We start from the raw sequence: 22,351 nt of genomic DNA, 5'->3' as shown, positions 1-22,351 counted from the left end.
TTTTTAAAAACTTGTTTTGTTGAACGAGATGTGAAGATACTCAAATAAAGGCAGAACGACGGCGTTTGGCACTCCCCAGCCTTGGGCAGCCGGGATGCACAGGGTCAGCAGCTCCTCTGCCCCCGCCACGACTCTGCTCATGCGGGGAGAGGGACCAGGGGGACCACGTCAATTCCTGCCCCAGAGGCGGGATGCAGAGATGCTTGATGCAGCTCAGCCTGCTCCTGCCCTCACACACAAACACACGTCCTGTACTCCCCATCACACACTCACTACCTCCTGCCCTGAGCTGGTGCCCATGTGGGAACACTGGCCGCTGACAAGTTCTGAGTCGCTGGGCTGAGTGCGCTACTGGTGGCTGCTCCCGGGGTAAGAGAGGCCAGCAGGCGCAGGACCTTCACTACCACTTTATTATTACAAAGGCTACAAGCCACATTATTTTTAAAGTGCATTATTTTTCACTGTCAACAAACCACAGACACAAGCCTGGCGTAGTGCAGATACAGCCAAAGTGGCAGAGGACACAGCGCTGAGAGCAGGGTTGAGCAGACAGAGGCGAGGGGCAGCGGGGCTGAGAGAGGTGCCAGGGTGCAAGTGCTGCTCCAGGTAGACCTAAAGCCTCTGAGGCCCAGGAGGGCCTCATGGACAGCGGGACAGACAGAAAGGCCTGGTGCAGGGCTGTGCTGGCAGGAATCTGCTCCCAGGGCAGACCCAGCTCCTCTCTGCCTTCATGGACAACTGGGCTGGGCCCTGGGAGACCTGCAGGTCCCCAAAGGAGCATGGCAAGAGCCCCAGCTCTGCTCCCCTCTGTGCAGTGTCCCTGGACAAACACAGCACCCTCCAGCTCCCTTAAGGGGGTGAGGGGCTCCAGGCCCCTCAGTGTGGGGGGTTCCTCAGGCCATCCCAGTGCTGGATGCCTGTCGGACCAGCCTCTGGACCCAGCAGCCAGCTGGGCAGACAGTGGCTCCAAGGGGACAGCCCCATCCTTCAGGTCAACTCAAGCCCTGCTCAGGGAAGAGCCCCCTCATCCAGACTGCCCCAGGCATGGAGCAACGTCCCAGCAAAGGTGCTGCTGAGGGATGATGGCTATCAGGGAGGTCCAGTGTTTCTCCATCCCCAAAGCAGTGCACAGGGCCCAGCTGCCAGCCAAGGATTAGTTTAAAGTGCTTTTCCCTTTTTACATGGGGTACTAAGGCCAAACTCCACCCTGCCAGGGAACATATCCCCTTTATCCCCAGGGCCAGGGCCAAGGGAGCATCAGAAAGGCCCAGGTGGGTTCCAGAGCAGCCTTCCCAGGGGAGCAGAGGCAGCAGCAGCTCCGCTGTGCCAGCTCACTCCTCAGCACAGGGATGTACAGCACATCCTGCGCCCTGCAATGCTCTGACCCATGGGGACCTGCCCTGCTGTCCCCTGACATCCCCAACACCTCCCTGAGCCCGTGCTGCTCCGAAAGGGACTGTCCCAACAGAGGAGGGTGGAGGAACCAGCTCTGGTGGTTCAAGAGGTGCCTACCCAGAGCAGGAGTGGCTGAGACATACCTCCAGCAGCTGGGATGGGCATGAGCCAACAGGCCACCCCTGGCCAGGAGAAATGCCACAGGCTGGACAGGCATCCCCTGGCTGACAGGCTCCTGCTACCTCTGGATTTGCTTGTGCTTGCAGCAGCACTCCTGTGACATTGTCTCTAACCAGCTCAGTCATGTTCCTGCCCAAAGTGACGTTCTGCATAGTGCTACTGTCCCCTGTCCCCATCCCCAGGCATCGTCCCATGCCAGCCACAGCCAGGTGGTCTCTGTCCTCCAGCCAGCTGGGGCAGAGGGGACACACCAGCCCAGGGACTGGTCTATGGTTTCCAACCTCGTAACTGTCCTCATCAACAGGACAAAACAGGCAACAAGAGGCAGCACCTGAGACCAGAGCCTGTCCCAGTAAGGACAGGAGGGAGCCCCAGTCCCTCTGCCCCAGCCGTGCTTGGCTCTGAGTGCAGGCAGTGCCTCGCTCAGTCTTGTTCTTCTAGCAGTTGGCAGAAAATGGGAATAGCCTGAAAATTCACTGTCTCTCCTTCTGAACTGCACTCCATGCCCCAGCTGCCCTTGAGCGTGGGCTCCCTCCAGCCCCGCAGCGCACCCATGGGCAGAGCTGCCACCCCAACAGCAGCCACTCACGCTCCTGCTCTGAGTCTCTCCGGGTGGGAAGCAGCACTTGTGACACACACAGCAACAGGAGCAGCAGCAGTCATGTCAGCGTGAAGCAAACACGGCATCGCTCACAAGGTGCAGCAGCAGGAGTGCTGGGACCGCGCCGCACGCGGCCTAGATGACATCTGTCTCCCTCTCTATGCCGACGTACTTGAGGGCGTCTGCCTGGCTGTACCTATGAAACAGGAAAGTCATGGCTGCTGGAACCTCCCCCGACACTCCCACCAACACATGCATGGAAAGTGGAGACAACCCTGTGCCCCAGGCTCAACCACCACTTCCCAGGGCACCTGTAATCAAAGAAGAGCTCCTCTCCCGCCTGGATGGCTCTCTTGGCAAAGATCCCAATGCGGTGGTCACCATTCACCATCACAACTGCAACCAGAAAGGGGACATCAGGGACCTGCAGCTCCAGCACAGGCCAGGAGGTCTCACAGCACCCTTGCCCTGCCTGGCCACCACTTGTCCCCGAGGCCACCGCACCGAGCAGGGATGGGGCGCTCCCCGGAGCTGCCAGCCGCTCGCCGTCAGCGATGGCTCCTTGCCAGGCCGGGGCCACTGCAGAGCTGAGTGGGGCCCTTCCCAGCAGGAATGCAATTTGCTGCAGAGATGGGAAGCTTTGCCCAGGTCTTTGAGGTTCTGCTGCTCCCACAGGCTCAGGGGGATTTGGGATGCAGAGAATCCACTGCAATCCCACAGCTGAGCAGGACCCAGAGAGCCTTCCCCCCCAGCTGGCAGGGACAGCTGACAGCTCACCTTTGGCATAGCAATTGGGGTTCACCGAGTGATTGGCAAAGCGGATTTTATTTCCTTTGCGGGTGGCATCAACAACAAAATCTATTAAGAAAAATAAAAGAGGAAAACTAGTCTCAAGACAGGCCTGCTGCCCAGGTAACAGAGGGGTTGAGCCTGCCTGTCTGGCCACCAGCCCCCCCCAGGGAGCCCAGGTCTCCCTCACCCCCAGCAGCCCTGGGCAAGTTACCATTGTTGAGGTTGAAGAGGAAGCTGGACATGTACTTGTCATAGACCTTCCCCCGCCGGTCAGCCTCATCCTGAGAAATGAGCTGCAGAAGGAGAACCGTGCCTGAGGGCAAGGCAAGGACCCCTGCCCGGAGCTCACCCACCTCCTGGAAACCCCCTCCCACCCACACAGGAGCTCACCAGGGCTCCAGGGAGGGAGCAGAGGCGAGAGCTGCGCTCCCAGGGAATGGCTCCTCCACAGTGGAAGGCCTAGGGGCACTGAGGCAGGTGCCCAAATGGCGCAAGATTCAATCTCTAAACCTGGCCAGAATGAGCCGATGGCCGCGGCTGAGCTGGGGACAGCACTCTGTGGAGCACTGCCACCAACACAGCCCCCACGGGCAGCAGCACTGACCTCGCCGCAGTACTCGGAAATGAACTCGTTCTTCTGCACGGATTCCTTGATGAAAGTCCCCCAGCCAGCGACATCCGATGGTGCCAGCAACAAATGCTAGAGCCAAGGTGGAAGGGGACAGGTAGGGTTGGTGGGCCCCTCCCTGCAGCACGCAGAGATCCCCCCACCAGGCAGCCCAGGAAGCGATGGGCAACAACTGTGCAGCGTCCAGCTCTGCTGGACACCACGCTCCCAGCCCCCATCATCATGAGGTCAAGAAGCAGAGGGGAGCTGGTGTCTCTCCAGCATCCCCTGGTTTGAGGTGACACAGCTCCTGACAGACTCACGGGCTGTAGCACCATTAGGCTGGAGCTGCACACGGACACCTGCTGATTTGCACATTTCTCTGAATGTTGGTCTTTTTTATGTGCAGCCCCTTGCCAAGATCAGCAGAATTTGAAACCAAATCCTTCTCTGGAGTCACTTTTTACACTCCCCTACTCTCACCCTCCCCTCATGTCTGATTTTCACATCCATAATCCCAATAAAGTGCTGCAGAAGCCCCAGGAAGAGCTGCTTCTCTTCCTGCCCTCCCTACACAGAGAACTGCAGGGGGCTCACACACCATGCCCCACCCAGGAGCTCTGTCTACCCACTCTGCCCTGAGGCAGCCCCAAGCCCTGCTGCTGTCAATACCTTCTTGAGACCACGCTGGATGCTGCAGTTCTTGCAGGAGACCACCTTGCAGTCCCAGTGCTCCGAAGCCCCACAGGTCAGGCAGAGGTCGGGGTCACACTCCCGCACAGCCAGGTAGCAGGGGCACTGCTTGGTGTTGCACTGGGTTTTGCAGCGGCAGCCTGGGAAGCGGTTCTGACCTGCAGCAACACAGCCCACTGATTTGCACCATGAGGTTTTCCAGCCCCATGGGAAAACAAATGCTCCTCCTGAGCCAGGTCTCACCCTGGCAGCCCTAGGCAGCCTGGACAGGCCTCCAGCAAGTCCCAGCCCTGTGCCCTCCCCCTGGCTGCCCTCTGGCCAGACAGTCCCCAGTTTCTCCTTACAGTCAGGGTTGCACTGGCAGAACTTCTCACAGAAATTCTGAGTCATAATGCAAGGGCAGGAGCTGTCACAGGGGTGCTCGGGGTGGTCACAGGGCTGGTAGTTGTACACCTGGGTAGGCGAATTATCTGGAACAAGAGGAAAAGCTCCCAGGTTAGAAGCAGCATGTCACAGAAACGCTCCAACACTGCAGGCTGGAGCTGAACTCCGTCCCGCAGCCTCGTGACCCTTGCATGCCACAGCCAACACTACCTTTCTTCAGCTGAATCTTCCTGCAGTGCGCAGCCCACAGCCTGCAAAAGGAGCAGAGAGGGTCTGAGGGGCCGGCCTGGACTGCTCAGCATGGCTGGAGAGCTGCAGCAGGGGCAGGCGACGCCAGCAAGGCAGCGCCATGCACTGATAACCACCAGCAGAGAGAGGAGAATGGTGCAGCCACAGCATTAGTTATTTAAGGCAAATGCCAGAGCCAGGATAACACTGGACCCGCTGGGATCAGCACACAGAAAGTAGGTTATAGTCAGGGAGCTGAGGCTAAGGCTGCTGTAGGACCCGGCACTGGCCCTCCTGCAGTAGGGGCACTGCAGCCAGGCTCTGAGCTGCTCTCTCCCGGGGCCACGGGGCTGCAGAGCCCCCGGGCAGGGCAGTGGCACTGGGAAGGCTGGGGGCCAGAGCCCGACCACCAGCACTGCCCTGCGCAACCGCAGGATGTGTGCACAGATGGCAGACAGATGGGGATTACCAGGAAAGCGCTGGCACAAAAAGTAGTGGATCCAGTTGCATTTTAAGAACAAAACAAGCTTGTCCAGCACTTGCCTGTGCTTCCTTTTCTTCTTCTGGGATGGATTCATTAATTCGTTCGTTGGCAGTTTTGTTATGAGTGATTCTTTCACTGCAAACTGGAAAACCTACCAAAGAACAGAAGTAAAAAGAAGCCTAAAGCTCAGTGTACTCATGTTGGTTTTGTCTGGAGCATAAATAGTGTGAGCAAGCACACAAAGGGAGTCTTCCCAGTCCCTGGACCAGTGAGCAGGCAATCCCACCCCCAGTTTCTCACACCATGCTCCTTGAGGCAGTTTGTGGCAGGAAAGAACAAACAAGTGGCCAGGGTTGGCCGAGCCTCCCTGCTGCTGCCCTCCTGGCACCTACCTGCCTGCACGTCTTGGTCCCCAGCAGCCTGGCGATCGAGCAGAAGTTGTTGAAGTAGGTCCCATGGAAGACACGGAAGAGGGACTCCTCAGCCCCTGTCCACTCGACGGGCTCCTGCGGCGTCTCCACCGCAAACAGCTGGGAGGAGGCTGGGCTCAGCTTCTGCTTGGTGGGGGTCTGGCAGCGGGAGTTTGCCTCTGGCAGGGAAGGCAAAGGTTAGGACAAGCACAACATGGGAGAGTGTGGCCTTGCTGGCACAGCTCCCGGGGCAGGGGACCCCTGACGTGCCCAACTCTTCACCCCAGCCCCTGCCCCGCGGAGCCCGGGCTGGCACCATACCCGAGGAGCTGGAGGCCCACTCATTGCCCGTGTCGCGGTCGCTGTCGCCCTCCCTCGTCTCAGTGATGGTGGAGGCTGGGGTGCTGGAGCACGAAGCTCCCACCACGTGGTGCCTCCTGCGGCGCCGGCCCGAGCACTTGGACCGAGGGTTGTGCAGGGCAGCAAACTCCTTGGCTCCTTCCTGCAACCAGAGCAGAAGACACGGCAGATGACCAGGGAACACTGACAGGCTTTTCCCCAGGCCCTGGGACATTCCTGCAGCCACCAGTGAAGGTGGAAGACCCACCACGATGGTCACTCAGTGAGTGCAGCACCCTGCCTACACGTCCCAGCTCTGCTTCCCAGCCGGAGGTGGCTCCCAGGCCCCCCAGCCCACTCCCCTGCCCCTCACCCTGGCAAGGGAATCCTCCCAGCTGCTTCCCCTGCTCCAGCCCCACAGATCCCAGGACAGCGCACCCACCGCCCTGCAGCCCTCACCCCGTAACACAGCTAGGCTGGATTCCTGCGAGATCAGTTTTTAAATAGTTCCAGCCATCCCCACAGATGCTAGATTATTTTCCCAGCATTTTTAACCTGGGCTTCATTTTTCAAATGCTGCATCAAGACCAGAGAATTCATTTGTCACCACAATTTCCCATCTGCTAGCTGTGAAATTAGATTTCGTTGGAGATATGCAAAAATATGCATCTGGTAAGGTCTGTGTTTGGATCCTTGCTCCCCCAAATCCAAGGAGGATTAGAATTAATTCTGAAAAATCATCCAAGCTGTGAAAAGGACCCACAGAGTTCTGCTGAACAGGGCTGGCCAGGTCACTTCTCTCCTGGTTTCAAAAGCAGCAACGCAGAAACGTACCAGCCAGAGGAAACAGTCTGCTCCACAAGGATCTGGCTCGATCTTGGTCTCTCTATTCTTTCGTTTGTACACATTAGGAGTGGCATGAAAAGCTGCAAAAATAATAGTTATCTTTACTATTAACATCCTCCAAGACTCTCCCCCCATGCTGCAAGGGATGGGGACAGCAGGAACTGAATGAAGGTAAGTGGGACCCCAAGCAGCCAGGGAGAGCACCCAGCAGGACCCCCCAGCTGGCTCCCACCTGCACTGGAGGATATTTGGGAAGGAGAGGCCATAGGAAAAAGATCTGCTTTCAGACTGAAAAAAAAGACCACATGATCTTAATATTTTATCTTTTAATAAATAATTCACTGGAAAGAGTCCTGTGACTTTCCAAAGAGGCCCTCAGACCTGGGGAACAGCAGGTCCAACAGCTAACCAGTATCCAAAAGGCTCCAGCAGGACAAACCGCAAGGACATGACTAAGATGAGTACGTTCCAGTGGGGCAACAAAACACAGGGGCATGTCCAGACTTTGGCAGTGAAACATTCATGCCTTTCCCTGGTGAGCTTCTGCAAAGCAAGGGTCACATCTAGTCGTGGCAGCATTTCTGGCACAAACTGCCAGAAGGCTTGGATGCAGCGTGATGAACAATGGTGAGAGGGGCGGCCATGCAGCCGGGTACCATCCGTTTGAGGAACTGAGTGGAGCCATCCTTGCAAAAGGCTTCTGGGCACCTGTCAGCTCCGACGGCCCTAGCACCAGTGCTGGAGGCACCACCCTCCAGGGCCCGCAGCACAGACACTAAGCAGGGTGCACAGAGGGATGCAGCACTGAGGAAAAATGAGGAGCAAAGGGCTCTAGGGAAGTGTCCGGCCAAGACTGCACTTACGATGCAGAAAGCAGTCGTACTTGAAGCAGCGGCGGCAGAAGAGGGTGTGGAAGGAGTGCAGGGACTGCTCCCGCTGCACCGACTTGGCGCACGGCCCGTCGATGTTGGGGGTGCACTGCGGCGGCAGCACGTTCGGGTCTGACACCTCCGTCAGCTCCCGGTATCTGTTGGACAAACAGAAACACCCAGAGATGCACCTGCCTTCCCAGGCTGGGATGTTTTACATGACTACGTCCCTGTGTCCTTGTGCCCAGACACCTTCAGGCCAAACTAAAGCTCCTGACACTTAGAGGTCCCTCTGCTCTGGGCACCTGCAGCCAGCTGAGCTCTACCCCTGCTCAGAGCACGGGGCTGTGTTCCAAAACACAGATTCCAACTGTAGCTAACAAAGGTAAGACACAACTTAAGCAGAGATCTTCTACCTCTCCTTCATATCATCTGGGAAGCCATACTCAGGAAACATGGAAGAAATAGCAGTGAATATCATGTCATTTGGAAACCGCTTCTTCGAACACTTCTTGTTACCTACAAAAAAGAAGAGACAATGCCACAGTTCAGTTGGATGTGAACCTGTCATTCCATCTTCTACAGAGAGCAATTCCAGCTGGTGTTCAGGATTGTATTTTAAGAGACAGAAATGTAATCCCATGTACAATGGATAAACCTTTGTCCTGCAATCAGGCAAAGGCATTTCCCAACATAGCTCAGCAGCTTTCTGAAAGGCAGAACATATTGATGGAAGTGCTCATGATTTCTTAAGGGCTATTACTATTTGTTTTTACCAAGACAGAATCTGCAGACAATGCCTTTCTGCATCCACAAAAGGTCCTGGTATCTCTGCTACCCGCATCGCTACGAATCAAAAGGCAAAGATGAAACTCCCAGTCAGCATTCCTAAGGTCACACAGGACATATGAAAATCCGACAGAGCAGAGCTTCCTCTGTGCAACAAGAGTTCCAGGTAACAGAAGAGGACCACTAATACATGGAAAACAGGTCTGGACGGGATTTGCCAAGGTCCCACTCCCTGGCCTACAGCACAAACAGATCTACCTACAAACTCACTGACAGACACTTGCCAGACCAGCACTTCAAAACCTCCATGAGCAGCGATCCCACAGATAACACCCCACTGCTCTGCGGATCTCACTGGGAGATGGTTCCCCACAGGACTCATCTGAATTCGTCCTCACCACACTTTAAACTGGTGACTTCTCATCCTCTCCACAGGGGACACTGAGAACCACTGATTTCCCTTCTGCTTTCCTCATCCCAGGCCTCGCCAAGCTGGTCCTTGCCCTCAGCAACACATGGACAAGCACCAGCTCTGGCAGCAGTGCTGGCTCGGGCAGGGCACAAGGGAAATGTGGCCAACACAGCCCCAGTTTCTGTGACCAAACCCACCTTCTGCTGCAATTCGCTTTCTTTTCCTTGTGACTGGCAGCTCCTCTTTCCCATCCTCCGGTTTAGCCTCAGAATCATTGTGTCCTTCCTCCTCCTCATCAGAGTACTGATTCAGGGCATTGACGAGCTCCAGGAACACAGCATCACTGATAAGGACTGACCCAGAGATCATTTCTGGAACAGAGAGATGTCAGCCAGCTTGTGGGAGCACCATCACCTTTCACACTCCACGACAGCCACATGACATCACCAGCAACTAGAACCTGCCTCAATGTGTTGTAGGGACAGGAGAATTTAACACTAGAGCCATACGAGCAAGGTATCATTTTTAGCAATCTGAGCTCAGACCATCACAGTTTTCCACTGTCCTCACCCCTCCAGGCAGTGTTATGATGGGGTAAACAGCACTGCAGGGAAACACATTGGCTTTTAATTTCAGAAAAAATTAAAAGTCTTGCCTGAGGTCATGAGCAAAAGGAGGTTGCTGAACTCCTCCAAACCTCTAGCACATTTTTCAGCACCCCAGAACACTCCTGTGAACCCCCAAGCACGAGAGCATTGGCTCCAGAGCACCGCAGGCCTTGGACAGAGCAGGGCATCAGAAGGCAGGACTGTGTCTCTGCACACCAGAGCAGCTGGCATGTTCCTGGTTTTCTGCTCTAAGAGCTCCCCAGAAAAGCTGGTTCCCACTGCCACCTCTTGACTTCGTAACCACTGTGGTGTGTTATTTGCTGGAGACTGCACAGACAGTGCTGACTGCTCCTAGGTTACCTTCCTCTCCATGAACCTTCCCATCATAGTTATTAATAAGTTCTTCAATGAAAGTTTCATCCTCTTCCTTCACCTCATCTCCCATGTAAGGGATATTGCACAGAACAGTTTCATCCTCCACCTGAGAAGAGATGAGACACAACTCAGAGGACCAGCACCTGTCCATTCCCAGCTGGGCCATGTCCCAGGCTGCTCCTGCCCATTCACACCCACAGGCAGCAAAGAAAAAGGTTCTCCCTGGCTGCAGTTTCAGATTTCTCATCACTAACATTTCACTGTTATCCCATGCCAGCAGCATAACTCTGACCCCTAAAAGTGCAATTTGCTTTAAAAACAAAGACCTGTGCCCCCAAGGCTTGCAGAAACTCAGAAACACACACAATGCCAAGAATAACAAACAGCCCAAAACATCAGAGAGGTTGTGTTTGAGGCAGAGCAGAGCTGGAGCAGAGAAAGCCAAACCCAGAGGAATGCAGCCAAAGCTGAGGAGCCACCCACAGGAGCCAGGACCTGGACTCTCACTGCCACGGTACCACCAGCTCTGCTTTGCACTAGGTCCCTGGTGTCACATCTGCACCCCAGAGCCTTCCTACGTACCATGAAATTCTGCTGAAGAGGGGACCAGGAGTACATAATGGGCACCAGTGCCACCGTGTTCAGGGTCCTCATATACAGCGTCTGGCTCGGAAACCCTGGGAAAATGCTCTCAACAGTGCACTGGAACAGAGCACAGAGAAAGGCAGTGAGGAAACTGCTCCTGAGGGCAGAGCCAGAGGGAAACCACCCTCAGGACAAGACAGTGCAGCCCTGCACTCATTCTTTGGGACTCCACAGCAAAACCATCTCGGTTTGTGGGGTTTCTTCTATTTCTGCACCCCAGAGGAGCATGAGGCACAGCCTGACACACACAAAAAACAACCCCGTGTCCTCACAGCTCCCTGCTCTTGTCCACCCTTGCTGCACCTTGCCCCTTTACCCCTCCACACCTGCTTCAGGAATGGGTGCCCGCTGACCGGCTTCATCAGCTGCACTGACTGGACTCGAAGCTTCTTCCAGTCTTCATTCAGAATCTGAGTCTTTTCATGAACCTTTGCAAAGTTGGCCACAAACAGAGCCTGAAATCAGAGAAAGTAGCACTCAAAATCTAAGAAATCTTGTTGGAAACATTTAGAGCCCTCCTGAGATTCTGTTTCAAGTGTCAAAATGTATGCAAGGGAGAGCACTTCAAACCGATGACACTCATTAGGAGAAATTCTAATTAAACTCAGTATTGGAACAAAACTGTGCTGAAAATCCACCCAACAGCTAGAAGCTTTCCATAGCTAGTGATTCCTCTGACCTCTTCCAAAAACCTGCCTGCCAGGGAGAGAAGCATCAGCACCAGCCACCTGAAACCCACCAGGGTTCAAGCGAGGAGACACTTGTAAGAACAGGTGGGACGAGTCCCTTGGCTGCTGCCAGCAGCTGCTCCCGGCTCCGCAGAGCACGGGACGTGTCGCCTCATCCAACTCACAACTAAAATACAGCTCTGCAACTGGCAGGATCTCAAACGCTCCAAGGTAAGCCAAGTCTTTAGGAGGCATCCTCTGGGTGGAGCAACTGTCCTCACATCTGTACCTTGGCCCCCATGTTCGCCTGGAACCTCTTGAGCTGCCGCAGACGCATATACTCAGACTTGACTTTTCTTTTCCAGTACATGATACATTTTGACGTGGGAGGGGTGGCAATTTCCATTTTTCTGTAAGAATACAGAAAGAATAAACATCAAATAATGGAGTTTTCATAGTCCTGTAAACAAGTGCTATTAGAAAACCAATCCCCGTGGATTATAATCGCATGAGAGACTTAACCAGGACGGAACAGCGCAAATCTGCGCTAGTCCTGGTTGCAGAACACGGCGCGGAGCGCAGCGGGGAGCCGGGAGCTGCGGCGGCAGCCGGGACCGGGGGCTGCTGGACCCCCCGCCCAGGGACGGGGACAGACGCTGCAGCACCCTCGGCGCAGCTCGGCCCCGCTCTGCGAGCCTGGCCCGGCGCTGCGAGCCTGGCCTCGGCCCGCCACGGCACCGGCGGCTCCAACCTCCCGCCGCAACCCCCGGGGCCCGCACGGCCGCTGCGGCGGCGGCGCCGAGCTGGGCCCGCCGACCGGCCCCGACGCGGGCCGAGGCTGGCGCCGCTAGAGCGGGAGACCTGCTCCCGGCCCCGCCAGCCCGCGCTGCCGCAGCCCCGCAGGCCCAGCCGGTGCCGCGGGGACGCCCCGGGCCCCCCGGACCCCCCGCGCCCCCCACGCCCCCCGCGCTCCCCGCGCCCCCCGCACTCACTCGGCCATCGCGCCGGGGGAGGCCGCGCGCCCCTGCGCCACTGCGCCTGCGCAGCGCCTGGCCCCGCCCCCACCCCTGGCCCCGCCCCCAGAGGCTTTTCCCCTTCCGTATCCCCGCCCCGCGGCCCCGCCCCGCGGCCCCGCCCCGCGGCCCCGCCCCGCGGCCCCGCCCCGCGGCCCCGCCCCGCGGCCCCGCCCCGCGGCCCCGCCCCGCGGCCCCGCCCCGCGGCCCCGCCCCGCGGCCCCGCCCCGCGGCCCCGCCCCGCCCTGTGCCGCCGGTACCGGCCGGGGAACACCCGCGGGGCTGGGTGTTCTGGGCCGGGGCCTGGCCCGGCAGGACCTGGGAGGAGCCTCGCGGGGCGGGCCCAGTTCAGCCCGGGCAGCCCCCGCCCCGGCCGCAGGGAACGGCCCTGGCTCCTCAGGCCGGTGCCGTCTCCCACGTGCTCTCCCCGGCGCGGCCCTGCTGGGAGCCCGGTCCGGTCCGGTCCCGTCCCGCGGGAAGCGCTTGGCGGGGCAGCGCCCGTCCCCCACCCGGCTCTGCCGCCCTCCGAGCCCAGGGGAGCCTGGGCCGGCAGTGCCGGAACGATGGCGGGGCCGGTCGCTGCGGCCGGGCGGGCCCCGGGCTTCCTGCGGCGGCGCCGGGCAGGAAGCGGCTGTTGGCGGGAGCCTTCCTGCCCCGGGGGCCCGGCGGCGGGAGCGGGCGGCGCTGCGTCCTGCCCCGGCGGGGGCCCCGTCCTTCCCCTCCGGCCCTGCAGGGCTGGGGTTTGGGGGCTGCCTCGCGGCGCCGCGTCCCGGCGCGGGGAAGCTGGGGACAGGTAGCCCCCCCGGGGTGATCACGGTGTTCGAGAGGGGCCCGCCGGTGCCCGCAGCCCCGCGTCCCGGCCGGACCCGCATCTGGTGGCTCGCTGAGTCAGCCAGGCGCGGGGCCCGGCGTCCCCCCGACCTGCCCGGGCATTGGCTCTGGAGCGGGCGGGCAGCTCTGGGACGGGACGGGAACTGGGATAAAGCGCCGGGCACAGCCTCAGCCCTGCTGCAGCGGTGCCGACGGTGGCATGATGCTCCTTGGGGTGTGGCTTCTCGGCTGCCTGCTCTGCTACCTGCTCCTTTCTCTGCTCCAGCGGGGTAAGGGCAGCCCGGGCCCGCAGCTGCGGGGGTGGGGCCGGGGGTGCACGGAGGCGCCCGGGGGGGGGCCACAGGGTCTGGCCAAATAGCAAGTCTCTGTGGGGTCCCTGTCCCATTTCACTACCATGTCCCATTTCACTTCCCTCTCCCAATGTGCCCGTGTTGGGACCCCTCTTGGTCCCCCTTGGAGGATGCTCTGGGAAAGGTTTGCTGTCTGCTTCCCTGCTAACAGGACTGAGGTTAGCTCAGAAACTGCCCTGCTCTAGCGGCAGGGACCGAGGCAGAGCCAGGAGCCTCCTGCTCCCCTCATCTTGGCCCGGTCCCTTGTGCTGTGGACAGCTCAGCCTGAGAGGAGGGGTCTCTGGTGTGTTGGGACCACTCAGCCCATGCCCAGAAGCTGCCTGGGTGCTGAGGCTGTCCCTGGCTGAGTGTCCCTAACAACTGTGTCCCCTTGCTGCAGGGCATAGGGACACCGATTGTGGGGACCTTGAGGATGAAGGTAAGAGCCATTGTCCCACCATGGCTCTGGCCCCGGCTGCTGGGGGCTCTGCTGCTGGCAGAGGTGATGTCTGCACCCCTGAGGAATGGGGCTCTGCCCTCATACCCCAAGGGTCCTGACAGCACCAATGGCATTGTCTGTCCTTCCAGGTCACTACCTGTACTTGGATGAGGGTGGTGAGTAGAGCTGCCTTCCTGCAATGCTGGCTGTCCTCCCCACTGAGGTGTAACCTCAAACATCCCCTCAAAACTGGGCTTGGAGGTGAGAGCTGGGGGGGTGGCATCCTAGGATCTGGCCAGTGCTCTGCAGGACCACTGGTGGTGCTGGAGGAGCCAGCCCTCTGCCAGGACACCTACCAGGACTGGATCATCCTCTACTGCTGGACCCCCTTCCATGCCACCCTCATGGCCACCCCTGAGAGCAGCTGCTGCCACTGGGACCAGATCAGCAGGTGGGTAGGTGTCAGCCCCAGCAGTGCTGGCTTGGAGCAGGGCTGCCACAATGGCCACGTCCTAGTCCTGGCCCATGGGCCTCACACAGCCCCTCTGCAGCACCTACAGCGAGCTCTCCAGCTGCACCAGGCTGCTGGCCCAGCTGCCCTCCTGCCCTTGGCCTGGCGTCATCCTCAACACCTTCTTCCTGCATGTCCACTCAGAATACTTCACCAACTGCATGGGGACCAAGCCCCCCCCAGGCTGGGCGGGCTGCCCCCCAGATGGCCGTGGCTATGGCCGTGGGACTCAGCTGCCTCATGCCCCTTGAAGCCGCCCTCACGCTCAGCAGAGCCCGGAAAGGGTCTCAGACCCCAGCGGGCAGCTGCCCAGCCCCTGCCTACCCCCATGCCTGCAACAGCCCCCCTCCCTGGGGACTAATGAGTGGGATGGGTGGGATCAGGACGAGGGGGACAGTGCAGAGCAGGGGTGGATGTCCCTGGGGATGGAATGGGTCCCCTGGCACAGGAGGAGGCTGGGCCTGGGAATTCTGATGCCTGCATCTGCCCTGGGAGCAAGGGGCAAGGGGAGGGAGTGGCAGAAGAAGAAGGGTCCTGGGCACCAGGGTCCTGACCCTGCATGGGCCCAGCCCCTTCCTTGGCACCCCAGGGCAGGGGCTGGCAGCGAGCCCCAGGCCTTGGCTGACAGCCACCATCCTCTCCCCTGCCCGTCCTCTCCGGATGCTCCAGGAGGGGCAGCTGTCCCTGCCCCAGGGCCATGCTGAGATCATCGGGTGTCTCCCTGGCGGGGGCTCCCACCACCCAGCCCAGGGCTCCAGTGGCTTCAACGGGGAGTGGGACCAGAGGGCTGCAGCCCTGCACCCCCAGAGTGCTGGGGCCTGATGGCCCACAGAAGGTCCTGCTTTGCCCTGGGGAGGCTCAGGAGGCTCTGCCAGGGCGTTTGCCAGGAGCAGGGAGGGTCCCTCTGCTCTGTCCTGCCTTGCTCTCGGATCACGCTCTGTGTTCCTCATGCTGGTTGTTAAAGGGGAAGCCTCAGGCTCGTGCTCCGCCCCAGCTAGAGGTGAAATGAGCTCATCCAGCCTCAGCCCCACTCCTTGAGGCAGGAACACCACAAACCCACAGGGCTGGGTTTGTCCTTAGCAGTGTTGCTCTGGGGGGGGACACAGGACCCATGGGTGGGAGCTGTGCCAGGAGTGGGGGGCTCTGGCAGAGCTGGGTGGGCACTGGGAGATGTCAAGGTCGAGGACTGGTGATGTCAGCCAAGCCTCTGCCCTCTCCCACCTCCCTGTTGTCGTTGGCCTCGCACCCGTGGGCAGGTCTCCCACTGCCATTCCCTCCGTGGCCGCGCTGCCCTGGGGCAGGTGCCCGGGTGAGCCAGAAGCCTCGGTGTTGGGGCCATGGGTCCCCCCGCCACCCCCACGCCCGGGCGGCAGCGTCTGTCCGGGGACATTACACTTCCCCGTCCACTCCCCCCGGCTGCCGGGCTGCCTGCCCTCCACGCAGGAGACGAGGGATTTCACAACCCAGCCCAGACAGGATTAAAGAGAAATACACAAGTAAACAAAATAGCGGCCTCGTAAAACTGGACGTGCGGCGCGGGGAGCGGAGCCTCCGGGCCGTGGGTGAGGCGGGCGCCGGGTGCGGGAGCGATGCCCGCGGGGGCCGGCACCGGCGGCGGGGTCCCCCCGGGAGAGCCGCTTTAAAGCCGAGCTGAGCAATCTCATTTTTCACACGTCTCCTGTAGTCAAACTGCCCCTGTCAGAGGAAAGGAGTTGCTTCCTGTTATTTCCATTTAAATCCTTGTCCCGGTCGTTAGCCAGCAGCCTTTTGCAGGATGGCACCGCTCGCACCGACAGGCTCTGTCCGAGGCTCCCGGGGGCTCCTGCTGCTCTGGGGTAAGTGCGTGGGGGCGGCCCTGGGGCCACGGCTGCCGGCGGCAGAGGGCTCCACACCTCGGACCACCCGACACGTGGCCGGGGGTCAGCTCAGCGTGGGGCCAGCCTGGCAGCGCCGAGGGTGGCCGGGGCAGCCACACCGCGCTGGTGACCCACGGGAACAGCTGGGGAGCCCCTGCTGGGACAGAGGGGCTGGACGGGGCAGACAGGGACCGCGACAGGGTGGACAGGGATAGGCACGGGGACGGGGCAGGCTGCCCTTGCTACAGCTGCTGTGCCAGCCTGAGTTCCCCGTGACCTGGTTGTGCCAGAGCCTGACACGGGCGGCCCAGGCAGGGCCCACAAGGGTGGTTCACCACGCAACTGGCATCGCTGCCCCACACCGCGAGCCCTTGGCTAAGGGCAGGAGATGGATGGGGAGGTTTCCTGGGGCCGAGGGGCTGCAATGGGCCAGGCGGGCAAGCGGCTGGTGGGCTAGAAGAGGCACACGCCCCAGGCCCACGGTGGGTGTGCCGGGTGTGGGGCCGGTAGTGGGTGGAGGGCGCTCCAGCAGTGCCGCGCTGCTGCCAGCCCTTCCCCTTCCTGCCCCAGCCCTGTCCAGCTGCAGTTCATCCACCGAGGCCATGGACTGTCCACACTGCCTTCCCACAGCTGAGGGGCACAGCTCACTCCCATGCTGTGACCCACAGCCCAGGGCCAACAGCCCCTTCCAGCCCTTGGGCAGCTGTCCTCAGCCTGGCTGTCCTGCCCCCATAGCCCCTACCCTGGGGCTGGATGAGGGGCACCTGCATATGCCAGACTCCTGGCAGCATGGCTCCCCTGTCCTGACCACTGGCCCCCAGGGGACCCCAAAAGCCATTTCTCTGCCAGTCCCTATCCCCACTGACCCTGTCCCCCTGCTCAGCAGCACTCCTGGGGACCGGGCTGTGTCACACAGGCACCAAGGAGGAGGGCTTTGCCCAGGATGCCAGGACGAGCCCACCTGTGGCCGTGGTCAACTGGACAGCCCAGCTCGTGGGTGAGTGCTGGGGCCTGGCAAAGGCTGGGCAGCACCACAGGGTGGATGGTGCCCTGGCTGGGGCTGGCTGTGCTCTACAGGGTGACCCCTCTGTCCCCTGGCCACAGATTCTCAGTCCATCCCCAAAATAGCCAGGCTGTGCCACAGAGCCCTCCCTGGTGCTGGCTGCAGCAGGGCAGCTGGCAGCAGCCTCCACTCCTGCGGTGCTTCCAGGCATCACTGGGGCTGCTGCAGAATTTGGCCCCCACTGTGCCCACATCCTCCCCTCGAGGAAGGATGGGCTGTGAGGGGCTCAGTGCCTTTCCCCTGCAGAGGAGACGTACACCAACATCACGCAGCAGTGCTGGGAGTTCTTCGTCGACCTGATGAGGAACGTGAGGGTGCCGGAGCTGTGCGAGTGGAAAGTCATCAGCAGGTCTGGGGCAGGATGGCCACAGAGCCCTGTGGGGTGTGGGGGCTCTGACTGGCTCCAGGGATGTCCCCAGCTGAGGAAGCTGCACTTGGGGACTCCTTGGTGGGGACATTACCTAGGGCCTTACAGTCCCCACAGCCACTCAAGTGGAGCAACTCCTGAGATATCAGGGAAATATTTGATAGGAGCAGAGGGGCTGTGCCAATGTGACACTGATTCCCAGCCTGAGGGAGCCTGGGCTACCTTCCCTAGCCTCCAGGAGACCTTAGAGAAACTTCCAGTACCTGAAGATACTGGTTTCTGCCCAGCAAAGATGGGGAAAGAACTTTTTATCAGAGAGTCTAGTAATTGGACAAGGAGTAGTGGTTTTAAGCTGAAATAGGGATTTACATTAGATATTAGGAATTATTTTCTGTGAGGGTGGTGAGACACTGGCCCAGGTTGCCCAGCTGTGGCTGCCCGATCCCTGGAAGTGTTCAAGGGCAGGTTGAATGGGGCTTGGAGCAACCTGGTCTGATGGGAGGTACAGGGGGTGGGACTGATGATCTTTAAGGTCCTTTGAGCCCAAACCAGTCTGTGGTTCTGTGATTCCCCTCTGGCAGCTCCCGCCTGTGTGGGGCTGGCTGGTGCAGGCAGCAGGGCACAGCTGGGTAATCTGGCAGGTGCTGCTGGGTCAGGAGAGGCTTGGAGTCCGTGCCCCCACTGCTCCCTGTCTCCCCACAATCCCATCCCTTCCAGCACTCCATGTTTCTCCCCAGACCCTACAGCCTGCTGCAGGCCTGCCTGGAGGACTGGGCTGACCGCCTGCACTACGGCTACCCCAACGCCCTGGCAGAGCAGTACATCTTCCAGAGCCACCACCGCTACTTCCACAACTGCACCCTGCAGCACCAGGTCTACTTCGACCCTCCCGAGGACGTGCTGCTGGCCATGATCATTGCCCCCATCTGCCTTATCCCCTTCCTGGTCACTCTGGTCATCTGGCGCAGCAAGGACGGAAAGGCCCAGCCCTAGCGCCGAGGCACCGCTTTTGACGGCGCCCCCCGGGCTACGGGGCTAGCGGCTGCTTGAGCCCCGCGGGCCCGCGGCAGCGGCCGGTAGCCCCGCAGCGCGGGGGCGTGTGGGGTTGCTCAAGGGGCCGGTAGCCCCCCTCAGGCCCCAGGGATTAAAGGCTTCTTCCCCCGTACACACGCGTGGTGCCGGTTCTTCCAGCGCCAGCACCGACCGGCGGGCACCGGGCGGGGCTCGGGGGGCGTGGCCAAGGACGGGGGGGCGGGGCTTCGTTGTGATGGGCGGAGCTTTTCGGGGCGTGGCTACGCTGGGAAGGGCCTCTGAGGGGGCGGGGCCTTTCTGGCGGGCGGGGCTCCGCGGGGCCAACCGGAAGCGGAGCGGGCCTGACCGGAAGGCGGCGGCGGTTCCGGTGGCGGCGATGAGCTTCGCGTGGCCCTGGCAGTACAGCTTCCCGCCCTTCTTCACGTGAGCGTGGGCCGGGACGGTACCGGGGGTGCGGCGGGGGGAGTGGGAGCAGGGGTGGAGCGGGGGAAGTGGGGCTGGGTGTGCCGGGACCCCGCGGAGCTTCCCCGGTGGTTCCGCGTCCCGGCCCGGTCGCTGACCGCAGCCCCGCAGGCTGCAGCCCAACGGCGAGACGCGGCAGAAGCAGCTCGCGGCGTGGTGCGCACTGGCGCTCGCCTACAGTCAGCGGCACCGGCTGCCCGCCATGACGGTGCGGGAGGCCCAGGACAGCCCGCTCTTCGCCAACCGCCGCCTCCAGCGTATCCTTTGCGGCCGGTGCCCCGCGCCCCCCCGCCCCTGCCAGAGCGCCTCCTTAACCCCCCCGCTCAGGGAAGCTCCCGCTGGAGTCCATCCAGGTGGTGCTGGAGGAGCTCCGCAAGAACGGTGAGTGCTGCCAGCCTGTCTGTCCCGCGGCCGGTGCCCGGGGAAGGGCAGAAGCCCGGGGCAGGCTCCGTCCTGTTGCTGGGAGCAGGACCCCTGCCCCTCCGGGGGCAGGTTCAGCTGCGGGAGGAGGTGGGGGCTCGGTAGGGGAGTCAATTTCCTTACATGAGGGCACTGCTGCGCCGTGTGGTGCAGAGAGGCCGGTGCCTCTGGCTGTAACGTTGTGAAATCCGCAGGTTTGCTGGTTACTGTAGGCTTGTGCTCTGATTAAATACCTTTTCCCTTTGGTTTTAGGGAACCTGGAGTGGTTAGATAAGAACAAAACCAGCTTTCTGATCATGTGGAGGAGACCAGAAGAGTGGGGGAAGCTCATCTATCAGTGGGTGAGAATGTGGTTGTTGTCTGGCCCACAGGGCAGCTTTCTGCACAGCTGGTGTCAGTTGCTATTGGTGGAAAAGACCATTGTAACATTTTTTCCTGTTTTCTCACTTCTTTTACCTTTCTCTTCCACTTTTCTCTGTCTCAGAGCAGTGTAGAGGTGGGAGCAGCTCTTTCCTGCCCCGGGGTGGGGCAGGTTCTGCTGCGGGGCTGCTCTGTGTCCATCCTGGGGCATCAGCCCCGATGGCGAGACAAATGGGCAGGGAAAGGAGCTGTCTTACTTTCCTTGGGTGTAATTTCTTGGCTCTCCAGTACCCTGGATCATTTCCAGGGTATTTTTGCTGTCCTTCTCTGTCTCACTGAGGTGTACAAGGGATTCTGCTGAGGGTGGTATTTGCTACATTGCTTTTTCTTTTCCAGGTGTTGAAGAATGGCTTGACCAACTCTGTGTTCACACTGTATGAATTATCCAGTGGAGATGATACAGAGAACGAAGGTAATGCTGGATGTTGTGTTCCAGAGCAGGTTTTCAGAGCACACTCAGTTTGAGTATGTAAACAGTTGATTGTCAGATTGTAGTTTTTTAGATTAAATATTTTACAATTGCTCATGCACCTCACACCTGTCACCACTGGTAAATGCAGCTCTGGCTTCTTTACCATTGTGCCTGAGCATCCCCCTTTGCTATCCCTGTTTGTCATTTCAACCTTCTCCCCCCACAAGCCTGCCCAGCTCTTTGTCTGGCATTTTGGTTTTCTGTCTTTGAGTCTGTGTGACTCATTCCTTTCTGCCTCTTGACTTTCAGTCTTTGTTCCCAATGTAGAGATGAGTATGTCTGTGTAACCATGACTCTGGATTTGCAATTGTGTTACAGCACTGAAGTCTGGAGATCTTCAGAGCCCGCTGCTGCCAGCCCCTTTCTAAGCCTGTTTGTTTCCTGGTGTGTTTTGGTTTTTTTCCATTGATGAGGATCTCTGTCCTTCCTAGAGTTCCACGGGTTGGATGAGGCAATGCTGCTCCGTGCCCTGCAGGCCCTGCAGCAGGAGCACAAGGCTGAAATTATCACTCTGGACGATGGTCGAGGCGTCAAGTTCTTCTGAGGGGGCTGCTCCCCCGGCACCCTGCCCTGGCTGCCCCTGCCCTTCCTGCTGGGAAGGCTCATTCTCCAAGACTGGTTTCAACCATGACTGCCAGCAGCTGCACACTGGGGATTTCTTGGGGCAAGGAGAACCTGAGAAGCCTTCCAAAGACGTTCCTAGAAATATTCAGAGATCCTCTGTCTTTTCTTCCCATCTATTGTGTTTGAGAGGATAAAGCTGCTCTGGGCACTTTGAGAGGTACCACCCAGAAGTGAAATTATGGGCCTGCTCCTCTTCCTGCTCCCCGTTCCTAGGAAGGCCTTGGAGCATCTCTTCAGCTGGTCAAATGTGGCCTCAAAGGGCTCCTCTGTCCCTGCCGGGCGCTGTCCCTGCTGCCCCGTGGGACACCCGGCACGACGAGCTCCCTGCGGCCCGGCTGCACAGTGTGCTGGGGGTGGAAGCCAGTGAACTAATTTGAAGTAATTAAAATGAGGTGTATTTATAAAGCAGTCTGGGTGTTTTCATCTCTCTGTTTCACCACCAGTGAACCTGGTTCTTGCCCTTCAGCTGCAGTTCATTGGCATCAGAGGAGCAGGGCAGTGCCGGGGGGCAGGATGGCCAAGCCCCCTGCCCAGCAGGATGCAGGCAGCACACCTGCCTCTTCCACAGGAGCTAATGACCATGTGGGCTCTTGCTGCCTGTCGTCAGAGCAGCATTAAGGTTCATTTTCCACGGGTGATCCACTGAGAGCTTATGGGTTTGGGTAGAGATGAGGGCAGGCTCTGTATGACAGCAGCAGATGGAGGGTGTGACAGTTGTTGTGTTCTTGGTGCTGGTGAAAGTACCAGCTGGTCAGAAACCATCACCCAGGTACAGTCTGTAACCAGTAAATCCCCCATTGCTCCAGTGGGAGCTGGACAGTGGTGCCAGGGATGGATCCTGCTGCTTTTTCCATCCTTGGCCCAAGTGTTTGGTGCTGGTTGCAGGCCAGGAGTCTCCCACTGTGTTTGCAGCTAGGAAAGTCTCTGCAGGACTTTTCCACCCCCAGTGTCTGCCCTGGGCTTTTTTTGGTGTCCAAGATCCAACCTCCTCCTCAGGCCAACTCCTTCCCTCCCTGGCTGCTGTGTCCCCCCCCTGCTGCTCTCCTGCCCCTGCTTGTGTCTGTGCCTGATGGCATCTGCCTTTGGTCCCAAATGACGAGCTGTTGGCGGTGTTTGTTCTCCACAGCCTGCTGCCGACCTCTCAGCGTTGTGTTCTGAGCTATGTGTGCTGTAGGTAACCTGCCTGT

The 22,351-nt window shown here is 59.6% G+C and overlaps 4 protein-coding genes across 7 annotated transcripts; 3 read left to right on the top strand and 1 right to left on the bottom strand.

The window, feature by feature from the left end:
- Positions 1-392: 392 nt before the first annotated feature.
- EZH1 (enhancer of zeste 1 polycomb repressive complex 2 subunit) lies at positions 393-12,379 on the bottom strand. The gene is made up of 20 exons (XM_051640141.1): positions 12,318-12,379; positions 11,615-11,735; positions 10,984-11,112; positions 10,595-10,714; positions 9,998-10,118; positions 9,227-9,400; positions 8,245-8,347; positions 7,823-7,986; positions 6,948-7,039; positions 6,096-6,276; positions 5,757-5,953; positions 5,424-5,515; positions 4,863-4,903; positions 4,613-4,738; positions 4,248-4,426; positions 3,573-3,668; positions 3,180-3,261; positions 2,954-3,034; positions 2,488-2,572; positions 393-2,372 (listed from the first exon to the last, which is right to left on the bottom strand). Exons 1-20 carry the CDS (start codon positions 12,323-12,325, stop codon positions 2,312-2,314), a joined length of 2,253 nt encoding a protein of 750 aa, XP_051496101.1. The 5' UTR covers positions 12,326-12,379; the 3' UTR covers positions 393-2,311.
- Positions 12,380-13,230: 851 nt separating this feature from the next.
- Positions 13,231-16,102, top strand: LOC127394222 (uncharacterized). Its single transcript, XM_051640065.1, has 5 exons — positions 13,231-13,438; positions 13,899-13,937; positions 14,087-14,113; positions 14,226-14,496; positions 15,892-16,102. Exons 1-5 carry the CDS (start codon positions 13,369-13,371, stop codon positions 16,100-16,102), a joined length of 618 nt encoding a protein of 205 aa, XP_051496025.1. The 5' UTR covers positions 13,231-13,368.
- On the top strand, positions 15,930-18,899 carry RAMP2 (receptor activity modifying protein 2). Of its 3 annotated transcripts, XM_051640558.1 has the most exons (5): positions 15,930-16,010; positions 16,133-16,283; positions 17,188-17,301; positions 17,614-17,716; positions 18,472-18,899. In XM_051640558.1, exons 2-5 carry the CDS (start codon positions 16,223-16,225, stop codon positions 18,725-18,727), a joined length of 534 nt encoding a protein of 177 aa, XP_051496518.1. In that variant the 5' UTR covers positions 15,930-16,010; positions 16,133-16,222; the 3' UTR covers positions 18,728-18,899. The 3 variants fall into 3 exon arrangements, with proteins under 3 accessions (XP_051496518.1, XP_051496516.1, XP_051496519.1); XM_051640556.1 differs by having other exon boundaries at positions 15,931-16,283; XM_051640559.1 differs by having other exon boundaries at positions 15,937-16,283; positions 17,191-17,301.
- Positions 18,900-19,097: 198 nt separating this feature from the next.
- Positions 19,098-21,572, top strand: VPS25 (vacuolar protein sorting 25 homolog). 2 transcript variants are annotated; one of them, XM_051640526.1, is made up of 6 exons: positions 19,098-19,189; positions 19,340-19,485; positions 19,556-19,609; positions 19,901-19,989; positions 20,405-20,480; positions 20,972-21,572. In XM_051640526.1, exons 1-6 carry the CDS (start codon positions 19,143-19,145, stop codon positions 21,082-21,084), a joined length of 525 nt encoding a protein of 174 aa, XP_051496486.1. In that variant the 5' UTR covers positions 19,098-19,142; the 3' UTR covers positions 21,085-21,572. The 2 variants fall into 2 exon arrangements, with proteins under 2 accessions (XP_051496486.1, XP_051496487.1); XM_051640527.1 differs by having other exon boundaries at positions 20,405-20,533; positions 20,972-21,070.
- Positions 21,573-22,351: the final 779 nt, after the last annotated feature.

The sequence above is a fragment of the Apus apus genome, chromosome 25, assembly GCF_020740795.1.
Source record: "Apus apus isolate bApuApu2 chromosome 25, bApuApu2.pri.cur, whole genome shotgun sequence".
Taxonomy (NCBI): Eukaryota; Metazoa; Chordata; class Aves; order Apodiformes; family Apodidae; genus Apus; species Apus apus.
Note: the sequence above shows the minus strand (reverse complement) of the source record. Positions and strands in the feature narration are given on the sequence as shown.